At 42.4% G+C, this 23,981-nt stretch overlaps 1 protein-coding gene across 1 annotated transcript in view; it reads left to right on the plus strand.

Annotated features, from left to right (window-relative positions):
* Positions 1-23,981, plus strand: part of SERAC1 (serine active site containing 1) — a 171,410-nt gene that overhangs the window by 109,183 nt on the left and 38,246 nt on the right. Inside the window, exons 10-11 of the mRNA XM_077486271.1 lie at positions 3,063-3,225; positions 6,192-6,342. Of these exons, the coding sequence (XP_077342397.1) occupies positions 3,063-3,225; positions 6,192-6,342 (314 nt within the window). The remainder of the gene's footprint in view (positions 1-3,062; positions 3,226-6,191; positions 6,343-23,981) is intronic.

Genomic DNA, 23,981 nt, shown 5'->3' on the forward strand with positions numbered 1-23,981 from the left:
TTGGATGTCCTCTCTGGAACGGAAAAGAATTGCAGAGAGGGAGATGACATCACTTCCCCTGTCTGTTTACACTTTCAGGCAGTTGAAGCATTTAATTTGTTAGAACCAATCAGCAGGTCCGGCCAGAAATTATTGGCCTGGGCCTGGAGACTGATTGCTTCTGAAATTAATCCGATCATTGTGACCGCCTAGGGGGTTGCGCGCCCGACGTAAGGTAACATCGTTTCACCCACCAGTGCCATTCTGCCGCAGTAAAACTGCGGAGGCTGTCAGTAAAGCAGTGGATGGTATCAGTAGCGTAGTGGATAGTGTCAGTAAAGCAGTGGACGGTGTCAGTAGAGCAGTGGACGGTGTCAGTAGAGCAGTGGATGGTGTCAGTAGAGCAGTGGATGGTGTTAGATGGTGTTAGTAGGACAGTGGATAATGTCAGATGGGCAGTGAACGGTGTCAGATGGGCAGTGGAGGGTGTCAGTAGAGCAGTGGGCGGTTTCAGTAGAGCAGTGGATGCTGTTGGTAGGGCAGTGGTTGGTGTTAGTAGGGCAGTGGATGGTATGAGTTCAGTGGAGCAGTGAACAGTGTCAGTAGAGCAGTGGATGATGTCAGTAGGTCAGTGGACAGTGTCAATAGGGCAGTGGACGGTGTCAATAGAGCAGTGGACGGTGCCAGTAGGGCAGTGGATGGTGTCAGTAGGGCAGTGAACAGTGTCAGTAAGACGGTGTCAGTAGGGCAGTGGACGGTGTCAATAGGGAAGTGGACGGTATCAGTAGGGCAGTGGACTGTGTCAGTAGGGCATTGGATGGTGTCAGTAGGGCAGTGGCCTGTGTCAGTAGAAAAGTGGACGGTGTCAGTAGGGCAGGGGATGGTGCCAGAAGGGCAGTGGATGGTGTCAGTAGAAAAGTGAACGGTGTCAGTAGATTTTTATTATTATTTTTTTTTTTTACAAGTTTATTTTTTTTATTTTTTTACCAGCCCTGTTTGGGGGCTTTGGTGAAATATCAGACCCCTAATATCTCACTTTTGAGACAGAGAAAGGTACTGAGGACAGAGATTCCCCAGTCTCTTTCTCTCCCTCAGCTGAATGAATAGGAAGTGCTCTGTGCTCAGCAGCTTACCATTCATTCACAAACTGAAGCAAAGCAACCTTCCCTTTCACCCATAGCAGCCAGAAGGGGAGGACAGAGGGAAGCCATCAGTGCTGCAGGGAACCATTGCAGGGTGAATCAGGACAGATGGTAACCCTGTCTCATTTTGCACCCGGTCCGGCTGACTTCTTCTACCTGGGGCCCGGGAATGTGGTCAAGTGCTTCTTCTGCAGGATTCTCTGCGCCGTGAGCCAGGGACCAGTGGTGTCCCTTCCTCTTGAGAACCAAACTGGGCAACGCGGTCATAAAGGTGACTACCACTTCCAGGTTCAGGCCTCAGCGGAATGATATAGAAGGGGCCGGGACTTTAATTTCATTGTCGGGAGCCGCAGTTCTGTAGATCACTCCGCCTGCACCCAAAAGTGGTTAAATAGTCCCTTTTTCTGCCCCCAGGTCCTTAGCCGAACAATGGGACCTGGTAAGATTTTTTGTAAATAGCTGCGGAGCAGGAGTTGAAATTGGGAAGTCCGCGCAGAGCGATGTGAAGGGGGTCGATTCAGGTGTGCCCAGGCACACCCGGCACACCCTGTAATCACGCCTATGTTACCAACCTTTGGCTTGTTTATTGATTGCACTTCTGCTTTATCTCTACCTGCTACATCTGCTACCAGATCCCGGCTTGCTTGCCTCCTGGTGGGGCTATCCTGAGGACCTCGACCTGGCACTAGCATGCAGCAAAAACCATCTCCCCCATGAGGAGCTCTGGTGTGGACCAGTTAGTGCTTAGACGCTGCATCAAGCTGACCAGTTAGTGCTTAGACGCTGCATCTCGGGTAAACCCGCGTCATCCACCAGGGAGACCTGCTTGTGTACTTATCCTGCTTTAAGATAGAATCTTCTCTGTTGAAATAGCTACTGGTCTCGGAGCCTGACCCCTGACCCCTGACCCCTGACCGTGATAAAGTCTGCTGCTGCTCCTTCACTGTCCTTTCAGCCAACTGGATGTCATCACTGTGTTCTTTAACTGTAACTGAGAAAATGTTGCTATCCTGCTGCTTCTGCTGTATGGGAAACCTGTTGCTATATATGTATGTTAACAGTGTATTTAGATGTTTGACTTGCATTCTTCTCTAAATATAGTTATAACTACTTTAAACAGTATTCTGTGTTGATTAGCCAAATAGTGAACATTTAACTACCTTTGGCAGAACTCATGATTAAAGAAGAGCAGTGTGTAGATTTTATTAAGAAAAATAATTTTGGGGTCTTTGCATTAAATTGGTTGTAACAGTTCCTATATCATATGATTCCATGCTACTAGAAAAAGAAAAAAATATTATACATCTGTAGTATAATATGTTGTACCAATAGATGGATGATGGATAGCTGCTGCTGAATTAATTTATATTTTGTTTACTGACCCAGTGTGATCAATACCACTAAAAGCACGTAAACAACTATTGTTTATTTGTTTGTGTTTTTTATAATGTTATTAGTATAAATCTAAAACCAGTTTATTAGGGGTATGTAAATTCCAACATTTAGATGAAGCCCACAAGGGTAAAATGCGTCAGTGACTTGCTGCATGGATTGTATAGCTGAATAAAGCTACTGAAACTGATAATGTCATCAGTATGAAGCTTTCTTTTTTTGACAATGAAATGTATGCCTAGACCTCAAGGAGAATGCAGTATGTGACTATTCCTCTCTTCCCATAGGCAAAGTACAAAATATATTTTAAATATGTTTTGTTTTTTTAATCCCTATATTGTGAGCTCCTGATTTACCAGAAAATTGAGTTTATGCTCATGAAGAGATTCAGTCTAATATAGGGGAATTGGTACTTAGAAAAAGCATAGTATGCAAAGTGCATTTTATTCAAAGAAGCTTTACAACAGATAACAGCCATTATTTACACAAACTTTAAAATATCATCAGATAGCTTAAGATATTTTTCTTTGTTCTTACTATCCAACACAGATCCCCTCTCATGTCGACAAGATTGTGTCAAATGGCGGGCTGCAGCTGTTGCAGAGGATATATATGCTTCGTAAGGATTCTCAGAAAATACAAAGGAGCATTATGCGCATTATAGGAAACCTGGCCTTACATGAGCATCTGCATATAGATATTGTGGACTCTGGTAATAAAAACTAGCAAGTTCTTTTATTTCCTAAAAGCTTTTACAATATGTGAGTTTATATTGTTTTATTAACATATTCATACTAGATAATATTCTCCCTGTAGCACCATAGTCACCCACTCAAAAGGCCATTTTGCATTATTTTATTCAATGGAACTGAAGCATCATTTTTTTCCTCCTCCTAATAATAGCAATCACTGGGACAAAAAGTGTGCGGAAAATCCCACCACACTAGAGGTTACCAACTGGTTAAGGGAAATCTACAGATGGGAATATCTAGTAAGAAATGTTAAAAGTGGTATTTCCTTTCATTTTGAAAATTACTTCCTTTATTTTTCTTGTCACTGTAACATGAAGTGAGGGTATATCTCCCTAGTAGGGACACAGACAGTAAAAAAACACCAGGGGGTCTAACCCTTCCTTTACCTGTCCAAAAAAGGTTGTGCCTGTAAAACCATTCTAGGATATTTATACAATACAGTGGACATGAACTCTTTGCTATCCTTCCTATAAGATTGTCCTTTTTTGTTTTTTTACAAAGATTTTATTGAATGATGGAGCTCTTCATAGAATACTGTTCTGGTTTAACAATACATACAGAACAAAGCTATAGGCAGCACAAGCAAGGAAAAGGTTATAAGAACAGAAATGTATAGCCTTTAAGCCCTTGTACACACGGTCGGAGAATCTGTCGGAATGAGTCTTATCGGACCGCGTCGTCAGATAATCCGACTGTGTGTAGTATGCATCGGACTGATTCCGTCCGAATCTCCGTCCAATCCAAATTTCCAACATGTTGGAAATATTTCCCGACCAACTGGGCCGGATGGACCTAATCCGATCATGTGTAGAGCATTTTGATCGGACCAAGTGCCACGCATGCTCAGATCAAATTCCTACATCAAAGCTATTGGCTACTAGCCTGAATGTAGTCCCATCGTAACAAAATGACGTCATCACGTTCTGAAAGATCGGATTTTTCGCCAACTTGGCCCGACCGTATGTATGCAACATTTTCGGACACAATTCGTAGGACTAAATCCGACGGGCAAAATCCGACGGATTTGGTTGGCAAAATTTCCGACCGTGTGTACGTGGGCTTATACTGCATGGTTCATGCACGGTATTAAGTCATAAGTTTTCCAAATGTTAAATAACTTTAGCACATCAGATTAGGATTCCATTAATATTTATGTTGGGAGATAAATTAGGGGTGTGTGGGGGTATGAAATTATGCTAGATGTTGAGGTAAAAGTAAAACTGGATAGGGAAGGACTTTTTTTAACTTTCCTTGAATGTGGTAAAGTGTTGCGCAAACTGTTGGCGCTATAGTGATCAGGTTTGCACACATCTCAGGAGGGATTTTGGTCCACTCTTTACAGATCTTCTCTAAATCATTAAGGCTTCTTGGCTGTCACTGCAAAACAAAGTTTCAGCTCCCTCCATAAATGTTCTATAGCAGGGGTATGCAATTAGCGGACCTCCAGCTGTTGCAGAACTACAATTCCCATGAGGCATAGCAAGACTCTGACAACACAAGCATGACACCCAAAGGCAGAGGCATGATGGGACTTGTAGTTTTGCAACAGCTGGAGGTCCGCTAATTGCATATACCTATTCTATAGGAATAAGGTCTGGAGACTGGCTAGGCCACTACATAACCTTAATGTGCTTCTTCTTGTGCCTCTCCTTTGTTGCCATAGCAGTAGGTTTAGGGTAATTGTCATGCTGAAAGACCCATTCATGACCCATCTTCAGTGATCTGGCCCAGGGAAGAAGGTTCACATTGAAGACCTTTAGCAGAGAAACAGCCCTAAAGAATAATGTTTCCACCTCCATGCTTCACTATAGGGATGGTGTTCTTAGGGTCATATTCAGCATTTTTCTTCCTTCAAACACAGGGAGTCCCCCTCCTCAAGAAGGCACATGTATAGTCATGCCAATTAACATCTAAATGATTCAGAGAAAGATTGGGAGAAAATGCCGTAGTCTGATGATACCAAAATTAAACTCTTTGGCATTAACTCCACTTGCTGCGTTGGAAGAAAGGAAAATGCTGACTATGACCCTAAGTACACTATCCCTACAGTCAAGCTTGGAGGTGGAAACACAATGCTATAAGGGGCCAATGGACAGGCCATGTATTGTAATATCTTGGATGAGAACCTTCTTCCCTCAGCCAGAACACTGAAGATGGGTCATGGATGGATCTTCCAGCATGACAATAACCCAAACCATACCACCAAGGCAACAAAGAAGTGGCACAAAAATAAGTACATTAAGGTCATGGAGTGGCTAAGTCAGCCTCCAGACCATAATCCTATAGAAAATTTATGGCAGTAGCTGAAACTTCGAGTCGCCAAGAGACAGCCAAAAAACCTTAAGGATTTAGAGAAGATCTGTAAAGAAGAGTGAATCAAATTCCCACCTGAGATGTGTGCAAACCTAGTCACCAACTACAAGAAACGTCTTACCTCTGTGCTTGCCAACAAAGGTTTTTCCAAGTACTAAGTCATCTTTTGCTTTGGGATCAAATACTTATATTCACTGAATTGCAACTTAATTTATAGCATTTGTTCTATGTGGGTTTTTTTTCTGGATTTGTGGTTGATATTCTGTCTCTATCATTTAAAATACACCTATGATAAAAGATTATAGATCGTTAATTTTTTTCTAAATGGGTAAACATACAAAATCTGCAGAGGATCAAATAATTATTTTCCCCACTGTAAATTCTGTATAATAATAATATTGTGATTGGTTGATCTTTGCAAAGGGAATTTTCACTACATTCACTAGGCTAAGGGAAAATTCCTTTAGCAAAGAGCACATTTCCTTGCAATGTAAGCTGCCTATATGGTTTTAGTACAGCGTATTTTTTAAAGTCCATTTACAGTTTAAAAGCAGACAGCAGTAAATGCCTTCTAGTTATTTGCAATGGTTCAGATACATTCTTTATCCCTTAGGCTGGGTATCACTCTTGGCTGAAGCCATGAAATCTCCATATGTTATCCAGTCTTCCCATGCTGCTCGAGCACTGGCTAATTTGGATCGTGAAACAGTTACTGAGAAATATCCTGATGGTGTTTACGTTCTACACCCACAGCATAGAACAAGGTAAGGAACGGCTGTCTTTACCCCTCAAACATTAGGACCATGATTGATGTTGTAGATTAATCTTGTGTCCAGAAAGGAAATTACATCAATGTTTTATTTCTTTTTTTTAACAAGTTGATGGATACTCTCTGTTCATGATTGTTTGAAACCCAAAGCTCAGTTATATTTTATTGTTATGCTAAGATTGGTGTAACTACTCTGGGTTCAAGATGTACCACTGCTGTCTCCAGAACTAGATGGTTTCTGACATGCTACATTTGTGTAACTTAATATCCTGAGGCTTCCATAAAGTCCTTATATCATATGTCTGTAAAAAATATTCAGTACATCTCTGCAGTACATGCACATTTCCCATTGTTTATTCTCATTTAAAACTGCAAATACTGAAATATTACTGTTAATCTGCCAGGAATTGAATGTGTTCTTGTTTGAGCTGACAACAGGGTTACTGCTGCAATGAAATCCCAAACAGCGTTGTCAGCTCTGGTCAGTTCTCCCCTGCTGGACTATAGAATACTTCCCCCTCTGTGAATCAGCATAACATATATTCGTTATCTTAGTGATTATATAACAAAATCATGTCTTTTTAAACCCTAACAGTTCCCTTCATTCCAAGGCTCTTTGTTGAATTGTAGGATGAGTAGCTGATAGACATTGTAAACATAAATAACAAAAGAGCAGCGCCAATCTGAGTGTAGTAGTTGAAAAAGCAGATTTTAATCATAAATGCACTCACTAGACAGTAGTGGTTTGTGGGCACATCATTAGTAGCAACCGAAGATATCACTAGAGTCCAGGACAGCTTTAGTACAGCGCACTCCTATTGAGCTTGGCGGCTCCGGTGGCTTCCGGTGTCCCAGGCTTGATGTGGAGGACGCAGGAGGAAATCGTCAACCGGACATCCCTGGTGTCAAGTGGTTGCTGATGGGTGGTTACAAGATGATGCATGCATTCGGAACTTGTGTGCTCCTTCCTCAGGCAGTACTGTCGGCCATCTTTAGTGTGGCTATGTAGGGCTGACACATTAGGGCCAGTCAGTGACATCACTAGGCCCGCCCATCAGTTGCAATAACCACAACAAAGGTGTTGAGGGACGGGACAGATAAGAAATTATATCTCTGAATAGTGGCTGGCCCAGGAAAGCATGTTATGGACATAAATATCTATTAAATATCTATAAAAAATATCCATACAAAAACAGACTGTGAGAAAACTAGCTCTTAACGTTAAAATTATAATTACGTTTTAAAGAAACAAACAAACAATAATGTAATATATAGTATAAGAAAAATGTATTAAGTAAATTAAACCAAATTAATTATTAATTAATCAATAAATCAGTCAACTAGCCAACCAATAAACCGATCAATTCATCTAAAAATAACAAGAAGAAAAAATTAAAAAATAAAGATGGAAAAGAAATTATTTTTATTAAATAAGTTGATATAAAATATTTTTAAAAAATATATAAAAATGTAAGTATGAATCTGTATATATATATAATATGTAGAAGATATTTTATATCAACTTATATAAAAAAAACATTTTCTTTTCCATTTTTATTTTTTCATTTTTTTTTTTTTTTCATTTTTTCAACTATTCATTTTTTCATTTTTTCTTCTCGTTATTTTTAGATGAATTGATGAATTGATTGGTTAATTGTTAAGTGTCATTTCTTTAGTGTTGTCACATGAAAATATATAATAAAATATTTTCAAAAATGTGAGGGGTGAGTACACCCCTAAGTGAAAGGGGCCAAATAGCCATTTCCCTCCCTGATGCCATGGGACTCATTGGTGTTACAAGGTCTCAAGTGTGAATGGGGAGCAGGTGTTTTAAATTAGGTGTTATTGCTCTCACTCTCTCATACTGGTCCCTGGAAGTTCAACATGGCACCTCATGGCAAATAACTCTCTGAGGATCTAAAAAATAAATTGTTGCTCTACATAAAGATGGCCTAGGCTATAGGAAGGTTGCCAAGACCCTGAAACTGAGCTGCAGCACGGTGGCCAAGACCATACAGCGTTTTAACAGGACAGATTCCACTTAGAACAGGCATCGCCATGGTCGACCAAAGAAGTTGTGTGCACATGCTCAGCATCATATCCAGAGGTTGTCTTTGGGAAATAGACATATGAGTGCTGCCAGCACTGCTGCAGAGGTTGAAGGGGTCAGCCTGCCAGTGCTCAGACTGCACACTGCATCAAATTGGTCTGCATGGCCATTGTTCCAGAAGGAAGCCTCTTCTAAAGATGATGCACAAGAAAACCCGCAAACAGTTTTCTGAAGACAAGCAGACTAAGGACATGGATTACTGGAACCATGTCCTGTGGTCTGATGAGACCAAGATAAACTTTTTTGTACAGATGATGTGAAGTGTGTGTGGCGGCAACCAGGTGAGGAGCACAAAGACAAGTGTGTTCTGCCTACAGTCAAGCATAGTGGTGGGAGTGTCATGGTCTGGGGCTGCATGAGTGCTTCGACACTGGGGAGCTACAGTTTGAGGGGACCATGAATGTCAACATGTGCTGTGACTTACTGAAGCAGAGCATGATCCCCTCCCTTTGAAGACTGGGCCGCAGGGCAGTATTCCAACATGATACTGACCCCAAACACACCTCCAAGACGGCCACTGCCTTGCTAAAGAAGCTGAGGGTAAAGGTGATGGACTGACCAGGCATGTCTCCAGACCTAAATTAAGCATCTGTGGAGCATCCTTAAATGGAAGGTGGAGGAGCGCAAGGTCTCTACCATCCACCAGCTCCGTGATGTCGTCATGGAGGGGTGGAAGAGGACTCTTGTGACAACCTGTGAAGCTCTGGTGAACTCCATGCCCAAGATAGTTAAGGCAGTGCTGGAAAATAATGGTGGTCACACAAAATATGGACAATTTGGGCCCAATTTGAACATTTTCACTTAAGGGTGTACTCACTTTTGTTGCCAGCGGATTAGACATTAATGGCTGTGTGTTGAGTTATTTTGAGGGGACAGCAAATTTACACTGTTATATAAGCTGTACGCTCACTACTTTACATTGTAGCAAAGTGTAATTTCTTCAGTGTTGTCACATGAAAAGATATAGTAAAATATTTACAAAAATGTGGGGGGTGTACTCACTTTTGTGATATACTGTATATCTATAGGGAGACATTTTGAAAAACAGGTCTATAAAAATCTAAACTTATCAAAGCATAATGACTATACTATATATGTTGTACTTACTTATAGATGATTCTATGTGTGGAATGTTTTATTTTCTTTAAGACTATAAGGGTACTATGGAAGAATATATAATGAGAAATAATTATTAAGATGGACCAAAAGGAAGAGATATATATATATATATACATACACACACATATGCAACACACATATACATACATGCGTATATGCACATGAGTATGCATGTGCATACACCCCCCCCCCCCCCATACATTTACACACATATATTCAATCCATGTTATTCTGTGTATTATGAGAAAATTATTAAAAGAAAATATACATTTACACATACTCAAAAAGCAGGCGCATGCTCTATATGCACAATACTAACGTATGTGCACTAGTTTATGAATACGCACATAATTGTTGCTTATTTGGAGGTTAATTATAATTTTTGGACTAAGATATATAGGGAATTTTAGATTTTTAGATGAGTTAGCTGGAATATTAAATAGAATATGGTTGTAGAAGAGAATTGATCTCTATGCCTTAGTTTAAGCCTCTAGGCACAAGGGTATCTAAGGTGTAGATCCAGAACGTCTCCCTTTCGCAGCTTGACGCTTAAATTGGATATCTGTTTGACAATCCAAACCTGGAGTCCAACAGTGGAGCTCTGGTGAAAGGTCTTAAAATGTTTAGGGATAGTTAAGTTAGAGTCACTCTCAATGGACCTTCTCTGTTCTCCGAACCTTTTGCACAAGGTCCAGATAGTGCGGCCTACATAAAGCCAGCCACATGGACAGGTAACACAGTATATTACAAATTCAGAAGAACAATTGTAGAAATTAGTAGGTTTTCCCTTTTGTAGTAAAGGATTTTTGGCTGTGTGTCACAAAGCTACAAGTTAGACATTGTAGTTTTTTACATTGATACATGCCTTTGATGGACATAAAAGCGAAAGATGGTGTGGGTTTTGTTTTAGCAGGTTTAAGTTTACTGGGTGCGATATGGCTCTTTATGTTTTTGGATTTATGATATGTGATTTTTGGTACACTGGAAAGAGATGGCTTTAATAGGGAGTCTTCCAATAGTATGTTCCAGTGTCTCTTGAAAATGCCTTCCTTCTTTTTATATTGGGCATGAAATTACGTGATGAACCTAGTTGTTTGGATTTGGGTGGGAGCAGTTGCTTTAGAATGAGAGCGATCTCCTGGATAGGTGGTAGATGTGTCATCTAGGAAGTTTTTGGACTAGAATTGACGGGTATCCTTTGTCCTCAAATTAGATTTTTAGGAGGCTACCTTGTCTGGTATAGTCTACATTACGTGTATAATTACGTTTCAGGCAATTAAACTGGCTTTTAGGGATATTTGAAATCCATCTGGGGTCATGGCAACTGTCAAAGTGAAGATACGAATTTTCTGCTGTGGGCTTAGCGTAATTTTTTGCATAAATTATATTAGCGGTATAATGAAGGTCCAGGTCTAGGAAAGCCAGGCTATCCAGGCTGCAGACGGAGGTGAAGGAGAGCTCTACGTCATTGGAATTACAATTGGTGGAAAATTCCATTGTAGATGAATCGGGTCCGTCCCAGATGATAATTATGTTGTCTATTTAGCATCCCAGGAAGACAATATTTTTGGTCAAGGGATCCCAAAGTATGAGTCTTCCCATAGCCCCATGGCTACATTGGCATAGCTAGGCCCAAAATTTGCACCCATAGCTGTGCCCTAAATTTGAAGGCAGAACTTAGAGTCAAAGCAAAAGTAATTATGTGTCAGACAGAATTGTGTTGAATCAATAATGAAGTTGGCCTGTTTTGAATTAATAAGAGGATCTTGAGTTAGAAAGTATTGTACTGCCCTGAGACCGACATCATATGGAATTGATATGTATAACGAGTTTATATCTATTACCAGAGTAACTTCTGCTCTTCAGCTTGCTGCCTTTCCAGTGCTGATCTCCAGATTGTCACTATTCCTGAGGTTAGCTACATCATCCTCTCACCATTTCCCCACTTCCCATCCATAGCATATATTTAATTATTGTGTTTGGTTAAAAGGTTAACTTGCCTATATCAGTATCCCTGCTTACATCTGGGAGTGCCTTAGTGTGACAAACATCGTTGTTTTACTTGTATTCTCTCAGAAGTTATTTGTCCAGCAGCTTTGACACTGTCATATTTCAAGCAGGAGACATAACACATATCTCACTATCCTTCCCCTTTCCCTTTCCCCCCCCCCCCCCCTCCAATAAGTCCACCCCTTTCCTCCCTTTTTTTCCCCTTGCTATAACATTAGATGTTATTGAATGCATTGTATGTATTGCATATATATAAATTGGTTTATGCATGTGTGTGGCACATATGTCTATATAATAATTTCTTTACTTTACTTTTTTTTTAACCTACTATGATTTAATGCTCTTACAATCCCTCCTGTTATCCCTTTTTTTATTTTTTCTATTTTATATAATTTTCTTCACATTATCTTTTACACTTTTTATTTTTATTATTCATTTTTAATTTTATATATATATATATATATATATATATATATATATATATATATATATATATATATATATTTTTTTTTTTTTTTTTTTTTTTTATAAATATTTTATTATATCTTTTCATGTGACAACATGGCAGAAATTACACTTTACTACAATGTAAAGTAGTGAGTGTACAGCTTGTATAACAATGTAAATTTGCTGTCCCCTCAAAATAACTCAACACACAGCCATTAATGTCTAAACTGCTGGCAACAAAAGGGAGTACACCCCATGTGAAAATGTCCAAATTGGGCCCAATTAGCCATTTTCCCTCCCTATGTCATGTTAGTGTTACAAGGTCTCATGTGTGAATGGGGGACAGTTGTGTTAAATTTAGTGTTATCGCTCTCACTTTCTCATACTGGTCACTGGAAGTTCAAAATGGCACCTTATGGCAAAGAATTCTCTGAAGATCTGAAAAAAAAAAAGAATGGTTGCTCTACATAAAGATGGCCTAGGCTATAAGAAGATTGTGAAGTCCCTGAAACTAAGCTGCACAGTGGCCAAGACCATACAGCGGTTTAACAGGACATGTCCCACTCAGAGCAGGCCTCACCATGGTCGACCAAAGAAGTTGAGTACTCGTGCTCAGCATCATATGCAGAGGCTGGTTTTGGGAAATAGACATATGAGTGCTGCCATCATTGCTGCAAAGGTTGAGAGGGTGGAGGTCAGCCTGTCAGTGCTCAGACCATATGCTGCACGCTGCATCAAATTGGTCTGCATGTCCCAGAGGGAAGCCTCTTCTAGAGATGATGCACAAGAAAGCTCGCTGTCAGTTTGCTGAAGACAAGCAGACTAAGGACATGGATTATTGGAACCTGTCCTGTGGTCTGATGAGCTCAAGATAAACTTATTTGGTTCAGATGGTGTCAAGTGTGTGTGGTGGCAACCAGGTGAGGAGTACAAAGACAAGTGTCTCTTGCCTACAGTCAAGCATGGTGGTGGGAGGGTCATGGTAGAGGCATACATATTGGTAAAGACAGAAGTTCTTCCCCACTGTTTTCTCTCCATAAGCGCGAGATTTCATATATTTCTAAATATATTTTTACACTTTTTTTATTAACTTCATAAGATACTTCGCTAATAAACAAAGGCCTAAACTTTGCCCCTACCACATATCCCAATCCATTTACTCTTTTTGTTGACCTCAACAAATTTGTTTGCAATCTGACAGTTAAAAGGTTTTACAATATTAAATCCACTATAAACATTGCTACTGTCAGCCCAGACATTGAGGACTTGTCACAAGATTCCACACCCAACAACAGTCCAGATGCATCATGTCTAGCCATATTAGAAGAACTTTACAATGATGACAATGATACGTATACTTCTCATCACCTCCCCATCCCCCCCCCCCCCCCCCATACAACACACCACGTTCCAGCCCAAATCAGTATTTAACCCTAGTCATGTAAAAGACCCCTTTATACACAATTTTTACCAGGGGGTATACTCCGATATAAAAGGGATGTGCAAACCCACCACTCCTCACCGAGTGGCCAATAATCTTACTCCACAAGAAAGATCATCCCTCAAAAATCGAACCAAAAATTCTTCCATCATAATTAAACCAGCAGATAAGGGAGGCGGTATTGTCCTACAAATTAGAGACACTTATCTCAAGGAAGCTTGCAGACTCCTATCTGATAAAGCCACTTACATATGCCTACCTAGCAATCCACTGTCAGAAACCATGAAATCAGGCCGAGACAGAAGTGCAGTTAAATCACACTTGTTTAATAATAAAAGTAAAAAGAACAAACGTAGTAAAAACATAGCCAAAGTTCAGCAAACGGAACGGATAGTCAGCCAAGCTAGAAGTCAGGGATCAATGAAGTGGAACAGCAAGCAGGATCTGGAGCCAGAAGGGATGTCAGCAAAGCAAATCTTGAACAGGATTGCAGGAGAGCGCATCAGTTTCTGTGATGTTGACCAAGGCAAAGGCAGAGCTCCTCTGGACTGGACGGCTTAAGTAGGCAGGACTGATGAGCAAGATATCATCAACAGCTGAGTAACTGTGCAGAGATAGGAGCTGGCAATTAGCCGACAGCTGAGCAGCCACCTCAGAGAAGGAAGAGCTGAGCCCAGCCCTGACAGTTCCCCCTCCTCAACGACCCCTCCCCCTCGGAGGATCACCAGGCTTGGGACGAAAATATCTATGGAAATCATGGCGGAGGACAGGGGCATGTACGCCCGACGATGATACCCAAGAGTGTTGTTCCGGACCATACCCTTTCGAATGAACCAGGTACTGGTTCCAGGTACTGTATGCACCCATGGAACCTATGGGAGTCAACAATGGACTGTTGACTCCCTCAAGGTTCTCAACCTGTACAGGGTGAGGACATGGCACCGAGGTGGTAAAGTGGTTGCAGACCAATGGTTTTAATAAGGAGACATGAAATACATTCAAAATACGCATATTGGAAGGAAGGTCTAATGTGTAAGCCACTGGGTTAATCCTGCAAAGAATATAGAAAGGCCCAATAAACCGAGGTGCGGAAATCAGTGAGGGAACATGAAGTCGGAGGTTGCGAGATGACAGCCAGACCCTGTCCCCAACCTGGTAGGAAGGCGCAGGCAGGCGTCTGCGGTCAGCATGGAGTCTATACCTATCATTAGCATGTTGCAAAGCCTCCTGGACCTGTGCCCAAGTGGAACGAAGACCACGGAGATGCTCCTCTAACACAAGAATACTCTGCGGAACAAACAAGTCAGGCAACATGGAAGGTTGGAAACCATAATTCGCCATAAACGTAGACAATCGGGAAGCAGAATTCAAGGCACTGTTTTGAGAAAACTCTGCCCGCGGTAATAGGTCTGACCAGTTGTTATGATGATCAGAAATATAGCAACGTAGGAATTGCTCCAAGGACTGATTGGCACGTTCTGCTGCCTCATTAAACTACGGGTGATAAGCAGAGGAGAAAGCAAGCTGAATTTCCAACTGTGCACAAAAGGCTCGCCAGAACCGGCACACAAACTGACTACCCTGTCCGAGGTGAGATAACTATCTTGCCCTGGGAGTTGGGTAACTCCACAATGAAATCCATAGACAAGTGGGTCCAGGGCCTCTCCATTGGTTATGGGTTGGAGGAGGTCCACTGGAAGGTGTTGTGGAGTATTACTCTGAACATACACGAAACAGGCATTTACGAAGGCAGTTACATCAGCACGTAGACTAGGCCACCAGAATTGTTGAGAAATGGCCCAAAAGAGTTGATTCTTCCCAGGGTGGCCAGCAGCCTTGGGAGAATGGTAAGTCTGGAGCACGGCAATACAGAGACTCTCTGGGACAAAGGAGCGGTCACAAGGTTTCTCAGGAGGAGCATGAACCCGAGCAGCTAGAATTTTGTCACCCAAAGGAGAAGTGAGACTGGTGCGAATCGTAGCCAGAATGCGATCAGTAGGAATCACAGGAACCGGAACTGACTTCAACTTGGAAGTGGAGGAAAATTGTTGTGACAAGGCTTCAGCCCTGAATGAGACAATGTTTCTGAAACTTGACAAGAAAAGAGATTCTTATGGTAAGTAAGAATGAGAACCGGCACAGTGGTTCCTTCGAGGAGATGTCTCCATTCTTTCAGGGCTAAAGAAAGCACACGACAGACATCTGTGTGGTGGCTCCCTAGGGACTTTCCAGGGAGGAAAATAAGAGGATATCATCGAGATAAACCACCACACATAGCTGCAACAGATCTTGGAGAACATTGTTAATAAATTCCTGAAAAACTGGCAAGGCGTTACAAAGGCCAAAAGGCATTACAAGGTACTCGTCGCCTCACCTCCTTAATCCTCACAAGATTGTATGCCCCTCTCAAATCAAGCTTCGTGAAAACTGTTGCTCCCTGGAGGCGGTCAAATAATTCAGTTAGCAACAGAATCTGATAGGCATTCTTAATTGTGAAACGATTGAGACCCCTATAATCAATACAAGGTCTCAGTTCACCACTCCTCTTCTTCACAAAACAAAGCAAGTCTTGAACAGGATCGCAGGAGAGCGTCTCAGTTTCTGTGATGTTGATGGGAAGACTCATACATCTGGAATAACACTCCCTTCTCAAAAAACATTGTCTTCTGGGACGCTAAATAGATGACATAATTATCATCTGGGATGGACCCGATTCACGTATAATGGAATTTTTCAACCATTGTAATTCCAATGACCTAGGACTCTCCTTCACCTCCGTCTGCAGCCCGGATAGCCCGACTTTCCTAGACCTTGAACTTTATCATCCGCTAATACCATTTATGCAAAAAATTACACTAAGCCCACAGCAGCAAATTCATATCTTCACTTTGACAGTTGCCATAACCCCAGATGGATCTCAAATATCCCTAAAAGCCAGTTTAATTGCCTGAAACATAATTGTACATGTAATGTAGACTAAACCACAAAAGGTAACCTCATAAAAATCTAATTCATTCTAAAACAACTGCTCCCACCCAAATTCAAACAACTAGGTTCATCACACAAGTTCATGCCCAACATAAAAAAATTGAAGGCATTTTCAAGAGACACTGGAACATACTATTGGAAGACCCCCTATTAAAGCCATCTCTTTCCAGTGTACTAAAACTCACATATTGTAAAGCCAAAACAATAAAGAGCCCTATTGCACCCAGTAAACTTAAACAATCTAAAACAAAACCCACACAATTCCTCCTTTTTTTGTCCACCAAAGGCATGTATCAGTGTAAAAAACTGCCTGATTTGTAGCTTTGTTGTGACACACAGCCAAAAATCTTTTACTTCAAAAGGGAAAACCTACTCCTTAAATGATTTATACAATTGTTCTTCTGAATTTGTAGTATACTGTGTAACCTGTCCATGTGGCCTACTTTATGTAGGCCACACTATCCGGACCTTGCGCAAAAGGTTCCGAGAACACAGAAGGTCCATTGGGGGTGACTCTGACTTGACTATCCCCAAACATTTTAAGACCTTCCACCAGAGCTCCACTGTTGGACGCTGGGTTGGGATTGTCGAACAGATATGCATGACTCTCCCTGTGGCAGAGCGATTCAAGCGTCTCTGTGAAAGGGAGACGTTCTGGATCTACACCTTATATACCCTTGCGCCTAGAGGCCTTTTCTTTTAATCATTTTCTCATAATGCACAGAATAACACGGATTGAATATATATATGTGTGTATATACATAGGGGTGTGTATGTATGCACATGCATACGCATGTGCAAATATGCATGTATGTATATGTATGTTGCATATGTGTGTTTTATGTGTGTGTGTGTGTATGTATATGTATATATTTTCCTTTTTGGTCTGTCTTAATAATTCTTTCTCATTATAAAATCTTTCATAGTATCCTTATAGTCTTAAAGAAAATAAAACACTCCACACATAGATTCATTCATAAGTAAGTACAACATACTGTATATAGTATGGTAATTACGCTTTGATAAGTCATAATATCTATATCTATATATTGTAATGGACGCCGTGGCTGGGTCCTGGAAGGACGCTATATTTCCCCTCTGTTTGGGTTGTGGTCTCTTTAAGGGAATAAAATTGAGTAACCCACCTGTTAAGGAAGTGTCTTTAAAAGCAAGACAGGAAGTGGTAGAAGGGTGTGGAGGAGTGGAGAAGACATGGTGGATGGTGTTTATGTTGGGTTGCAGCAAATGAAGTGGACAGCAGTGTCCTGTTTGGAAGGCTCCTGGCAGGAGAAGCTACCTGCCATCAAGACCAAGCTCTGTTTCTGATAAGGACAGCTGTTCTGGACTTTGCAAGTCGGTGAGACTACAAATCTTTTTCCTTTTGTTTTTGGCTGCTGTAAAGCTATTTAAGTTAATAAACCCTTTGTTGTATGAAAAGCCTGTGTCCTGCGATCTACCTGGTCCCCCGAACATTACAAGTGGTGGAGAATGCGGGCAGGACAAAGTAACAGGCATTTTTTCTTGCTATTTTTTTTTTTGTGGATTTGAACTGGCATTTAAAGGGACAGTACAGTGAATTTATGTCCTGGGTTAAAGCTGCACAACTGCGGAAAGCTGAAACCATGGAGGAGCTAATTAAACAGCTGTCCTTGGCGAATATACAAGCGCAGACCCGCCATGAGGAAGCTAATCAGCGCTTAGCAACGCAGCACAACGAGGCACTGGCTTTGCAGCAAGAAAATACTCGCCTGTTGGTGGCCCAGTTAGCAGCCCAGCTAGCGACCCAACAAGAGGTTATGCAGGCTCAGATGGCGGCCTTAAAAGAAGCAGTGCAGCAGCTGTCTCAGGGCCGTGAACAAGTGGCCGTTGCCCCTGGCAACCAGGTGACCATAAGGGCAAGCCATTTCTTGCAGAAGTTGTCCCCGAGTGATGACGTAGAGGCGTTTCTAGCAACATTTGAGAGGACGGCAGAGAGAGAAGGGTGGCCCCAGGACCAGTGGGCCGGCTTAATTGCTCCGTTCCTCACCGGAGATTCTCAAAAAGCCTATTTTGACCTACCACCAGAAGATGCTAAAAATTATCAAACACTAAAGGCAGAAATACTGGCTCGGTTGGGGGTGACTACGGCCGTTCGGGCCCAACGAGTGCACCAATGGAAGTATCGTTCAAACCGGCCACCGCGATCTCAAATGCATGACCTGGTGCAACTAGTAAAAAAATGGCTGCAGCCCGAAGTGTTGTCTGGCCCCCAAATTGTGGAGCGGATCGTGCTGGACCGATACTTAAGGTCACTGCCAGATGACCTTCAACGGTGGGTCAGTCATGGAGACCCCAAAACCGCGAACGGCCTTGTTGAGATGGTGGAACGATATACGGTGGTGGAGGATCTGCTTGGCCCCACCAAGCGTCAAGGGCCCAGTCTGCCACGGCCCTTCCGATCAACTGCCGCCCTTCGAACGGATGTCCCCAGGAGCCCTGGAACCAACACCCCGGAAGGCCAAGAGTCACACCCGTTACCCCCTCAGCGACCTGTTCCTGATCGGAGAGGAGGGGATGTACAATGTTGGCGATGTCATGCCTGGGGCCATACCCGGGCCCACTGCCCATTGCAGGAAGAACCCATGGAATGCGGGGTTCTTCGGAGGGGGTCTTTTTATGCCCATAAATCATGTACAACACATCTTGACCTTGGAGAGAGGAATTTTGAGTGTGAAGTCCAAGTGAACAACCACCCTGCATGGGCCTTGCTGGACTCTGGAAGCATGGTAACCCTGGTTCACCCTAGAGTAATTGGGAAGATCGGTCCGGTAAGCAAAATTTTGCGGGTTGTCTGCATTCATGGGGACACTAGAGAGTACCCTCTCATCTCGGTGTCCATCTCCACAGCATGTGGCACTGGTACTCAAGAGGTGGGGGTGGTAAAGAACTTGGTACATGACGTTATCATAGGACGAGACTGTCCATTATTTGCAAAACTTTGGAGACAAGGAGAACTATCTGAAAGGTCCAGAGACTGGGAAGAAACTAGTCCCTCTGTTCCTGTTGTAGAGGGTAATAACCCTGAGATGCCACATGTTCATAATATGGACCCAGTTGATAAAAACGCCAAGACTTTGGTTAATAATGATGAAAATAGTGCTGATACTGTTAAAGATGTCAATATGTGGGGTTCTCAGACCTACCTGAACACTGAGGGGGGGGAACCTTCCCCGCTTCAGGTAATGCTGGGGGAAGACGATGAGGAAATGGCCTCTACCCCTGACTTGCCAGATTTGGGTGTTCCCCAGGGGGCATTTGGTACTGCCCAGATGCAGGACCCCACTTTGGCCAGGGCACGGGAACAGGTTGTAGTAATAAATGGGGAGCCCCAAGAGCCAGGTGCTAATGAGCGGTGGCCACATTTTTCAATATGTAATGAATTGCTTTATCGGGTTACTAAAGTGAGAGAAAATGTGGTAGAACAATTATTGGTACCCCAACAATATAGACGCAAGGTCCTGGACCTGGCCCATGATGATGTTTTAGGGGGACACCTGGGAGTTGAAAAGACGGAGGCACGGATCGCCGACCGGTTTTACTGGCCAGGCTTGAAAGCAGAGGTAAGGAGATACTGTACCTCTTGTCCCACCTGTCAGTTGACCGCTCCGGCGACCCATTTCCGGAGCCCGTTGGTCCCTCTGCCCATAATTGAGGTCCCATTCGAAAGGATAGCCATGGATATAGTGGGTCCCTTGGTAAAGTCGGCTCGAGGTCATTCTTACATACTAGTGATCCTCGACTATGCCACCTGTTATCCTGAGGCACTACCCCTGCGGAATACCTCCTCTAAGGCTATTGCACGGGAGTTATTCCAGTTGTTTACACGGACGGGTTTTCCCAAGGAAATACTCACAGACCAGGGCACCCCTTTTATGTCGAAGGTTATGGCCGATGTATGCAGACTGTTCCGGATTAAGCAGCTGCGCACATCGGTCTACCATCCCCAAACAGATGGATTGGTAGAACGTTTTAATAAGACCCTTAAGTCTATGCTCAAGAGAGTGGTACAAAGGGATGGGAAAGACTGGGACTGCCTGTTACCAGCTCTCCTGTTCGCTATCCGAGAAGTGCCCCAGGCCTCCACTGGGTTTTCGCCCTTTGAATTGGTATATGGGCGGAGACCTCGTGGATTACTGGACTTTGTTAAAGAAGAATGGGAAAGTGAACCAATTCAGCATAAAAGTGTTCTTGAATATGTCTCTCAAATGCAGGAGAGGATCCGAACTGTGATGCCGCTAGTTAAGGAACACTTACAAAAAGCCCAGGAGGCTCAACGACGGGTCTATAATAGGGCAGCCAAAATTAGGAACTTTCAAGTGGGGGATCGAGTAGCAGTGTTGATTCCCACTGTGGAAAGTAAATTCTTGGCCAGATGGCAAGGCCCTTTCGAGGTTGTAGAAAAAATGGGAGAGGTAAATTATAGAGTCCACCAGCCAGGCAAGAGGAAACCCTTCCAGATATATCATGTAAACTTGTTAAAGCCCTGGACAGACAGGGAACCAGCAACCTCCCTTGCTAGTACAAAACTTGAGCCTCGGGTTGGGGTGGAGAGTGTCCAAGTAGCAAAGACCCTGTCTAAAACCCAAAGTCAGCAAGCAAAGGAGTTCTTGCAGCGAAATAAAGAAAAATTTTCAGACTTGCCAGGGCTCACTAGTGTCATAGAGCATGATATTATCACAGAACCAGGTGTCAAAGTTTTTGTCCGGCCTTACCGCATCCCAGAGGCTCAAAGGAAGGCCGTTTCAGAGGAAGTAAAAAAGATGTTAGACCTAGGGATTATTGAGGAATCGCAGAGTGAGTGGTCGAGCCCGATTGTGTTGGTACCGAAGCCCAACGGAACTCTGCGATTCTGCAATGATTTCCGGAAACTTAATGAAGTTTCCCGGTTTGATGCCTACCCCATGCCCCGGGTAGATGAGCTTATCGAGAGACTAGGTCCAGCCAGGTATATCACTACGTTAGACCTTACCAAGGGGTATTGGCAAATCCCATTGACTAAGGCTGCTAGAGAGAAAACTGCTTTTTCTACCCCGGAGGGGAGTTTTCAGTACAAAAGGATGCCTTTTGGATTGCAAACTGCTCCAGCCACGTTCCAGAGAGCAATGGATAGGATTTTACGATCTCACCGGAAGTATGCCTCAGTATACTTGGACGATATAGTCATTTTTAGCAAAGACTGGGAATCACATTTGCCCAAAGTGCAGGCAGTGCTGGACTCTCTTTGGAAGGAGGGGTTTACAATAAACCCTGAAAAATGTGCTTTGGGAATGGAGGAGGTGAAATACCTGGGTTATATCGTGGGTAGAGGGGTAGTGAAACCGCAGGTCAACAAGATAGAGGCTATACAGAATTGGCCCCGCCCCCTCACAAAAAAGCAGGTACGTGCATTCCTGGGCATGGTGGGATACTACAGGAGGTTTGTACCCAACTTTGCCACGTTGGCGGCTCCGTTGACCGATCTGACTAAGGGTCGGAAATCGGTCATGGTGGAGTGGAATGCAGACGCTGAGAAGGCTTTTTTGGAGCTCAAGTCGGCGCTGTGCCAACACCCTGTCCTGGTAGCACCTAATTTTTCAAAAGAGTTTGTTGTCCAGACTGATGCTTCCGATGTAGGATTGGGAGCAGTGTTGTCACAGGTTATTCATGGCGAGGAACACCCGATAGTCTTCCTCAGCAGGAAGTTAACACCAGCAGAGAAAAACTATGCCATAGTTGAACGAGAGTGTCTGGCCATTAAGTGGGCTCTGGAATCCCTTAGATATTACCTTTTGGGGAGGAAGTTTAGGCTGATTTCTGACCATGCCCCTTTAACATGGCTGAGACAGGGAAAAGGGACTAATGCCAGGGTCACCCGGTGGTTCCTGGCACTCCAGGAATTTAAATTTGTAGTGGAGCATAGGCCCGGGAGACTGCATCAAAATGCAGATGCCCTCTCCCGAGTCCATTGTTTGAGCTCCACTGTTGCCTCCACCTCCTTGGCGTTGGGGCACAGGGGGGGGATATGTAATGGACGCCGTGGCTGGGTCCTGGAAGGACGCTATATTTCCCCTCTGTTTGGGTTGTGGTCTCTTTAAGGGAATAAAATTGAGTAACCCACCTGTTAAGGAAGTGTCTTTAAAAGCAAGACAGGAAGTGGTAGAAGGGTGTGGAGGAGTGGAGAAGACATGGTGGATGGTGTTTATGTTGGGTTGCAGCAAATGAAGTGGACAGCAGTGTCCTGTTTGGAAGGCTCCTGGCAGGAGAAGCTACCTGCCATCAAGACCAAGCTCTGTTTCTGATAAGGACAGCTGTTCTGGACTTTGCAAGTCGGTGAGACTACAAATCTTTTTCCTTTTGTTTTTGGCTGCTGTAAAGCTATTTAAGTTAATAAACCCTTTGTTGTATGAAAAGCCTGTGTCCTGCGATCTACCTGGTCCCCCGAACATTACAATATATATATCTATATATATATATATATATATATATATATATATATATATATATATATATATATATATATGTGTGTGTGCATATATATATATAATTCTTTCTCTATATATATGTGTGCATATATATTTTTCTATATGTGTATATATATATATATATATATATATATATATATATATATATATATATATATATATATATATAGATATAGATATATATATGTGCATATTTTCATTCACTTTTTTCTCTAGATTCATACTTACATTTTTTTTATAAATACTTTTTTTTACATATTTTATATCAACTTATTTAATAAAAAAAATATTTTCCATTTTTATTTTTTCATTTTTTTATTATATATTTTTTCATTTTTTCATCTATTCATTTTTTAATTTTTTATTCTCATTATTTTGGGCTGCATTGATTAGTTAATTGGATGGCTAGTTGACTGATTACTTGATTAGTTCATTAATTTTTTTTTAATTTTTTAAAAAAAAATTAAATACACTTTCTAATACTATATTTTACATTATTGTTAGTTTGTTTCTTTAAAACATAATTATCATTTTAATGTTAAGAGCTCATTTTCTCACAGTCTGTTCTTGTATGGATATTTGTATAGATATTTATATCCATAACTTGCTTCCCAGTGGGGAAGCCACTATTCAGAGATATCCTCTATTATCTGTCCAGCCCCTTCCCTTGACACCATTGTTGTGGTTATTGTGGCTGATGGGCGGGCCTAGTGATGTCACTGGCCTTCCCTACTGTGTCAGCCCTATATAACCACACTAAAGATAGCCAACGGTCTTCTTGTGAAAAAAAAAAAGATAGCCAACGGTACTGCCTGAGAAAGGAGCACGCATGCTCCGAACGTGTGCATCATCTTGCAACCGCCCATCGACAACCACCTGACACCGGTGATGTCCAGCTGACAATTTCCTCCTGCACCCTCCACATCAAGCCTGGGACACTGGAAAGCCCCGGCGGCGCTGAGCTCGATAGAACAGCGCTGTACTAAAGCCACCTTGGACTCCTGATGTGCCCACAAACC

This window comes from Lithobates pipiens, unplaced genomic scaffold, assembly GCF_037356315.1.
Source record: "Lithobates pipiens isolate NorthernLeopardFrog02 unplaced genomic scaffold, aLitPip1_a1.2 Scaffold_18, whole genome shotgun sequence".
In the NCBI taxonomy this organism is placed as follows: domain Eukaryota; kingdom Metazoa; phylum Chordata; class Amphibia; order Anura; family Ranidae; genus Lithobates; species Lithobates pipiens.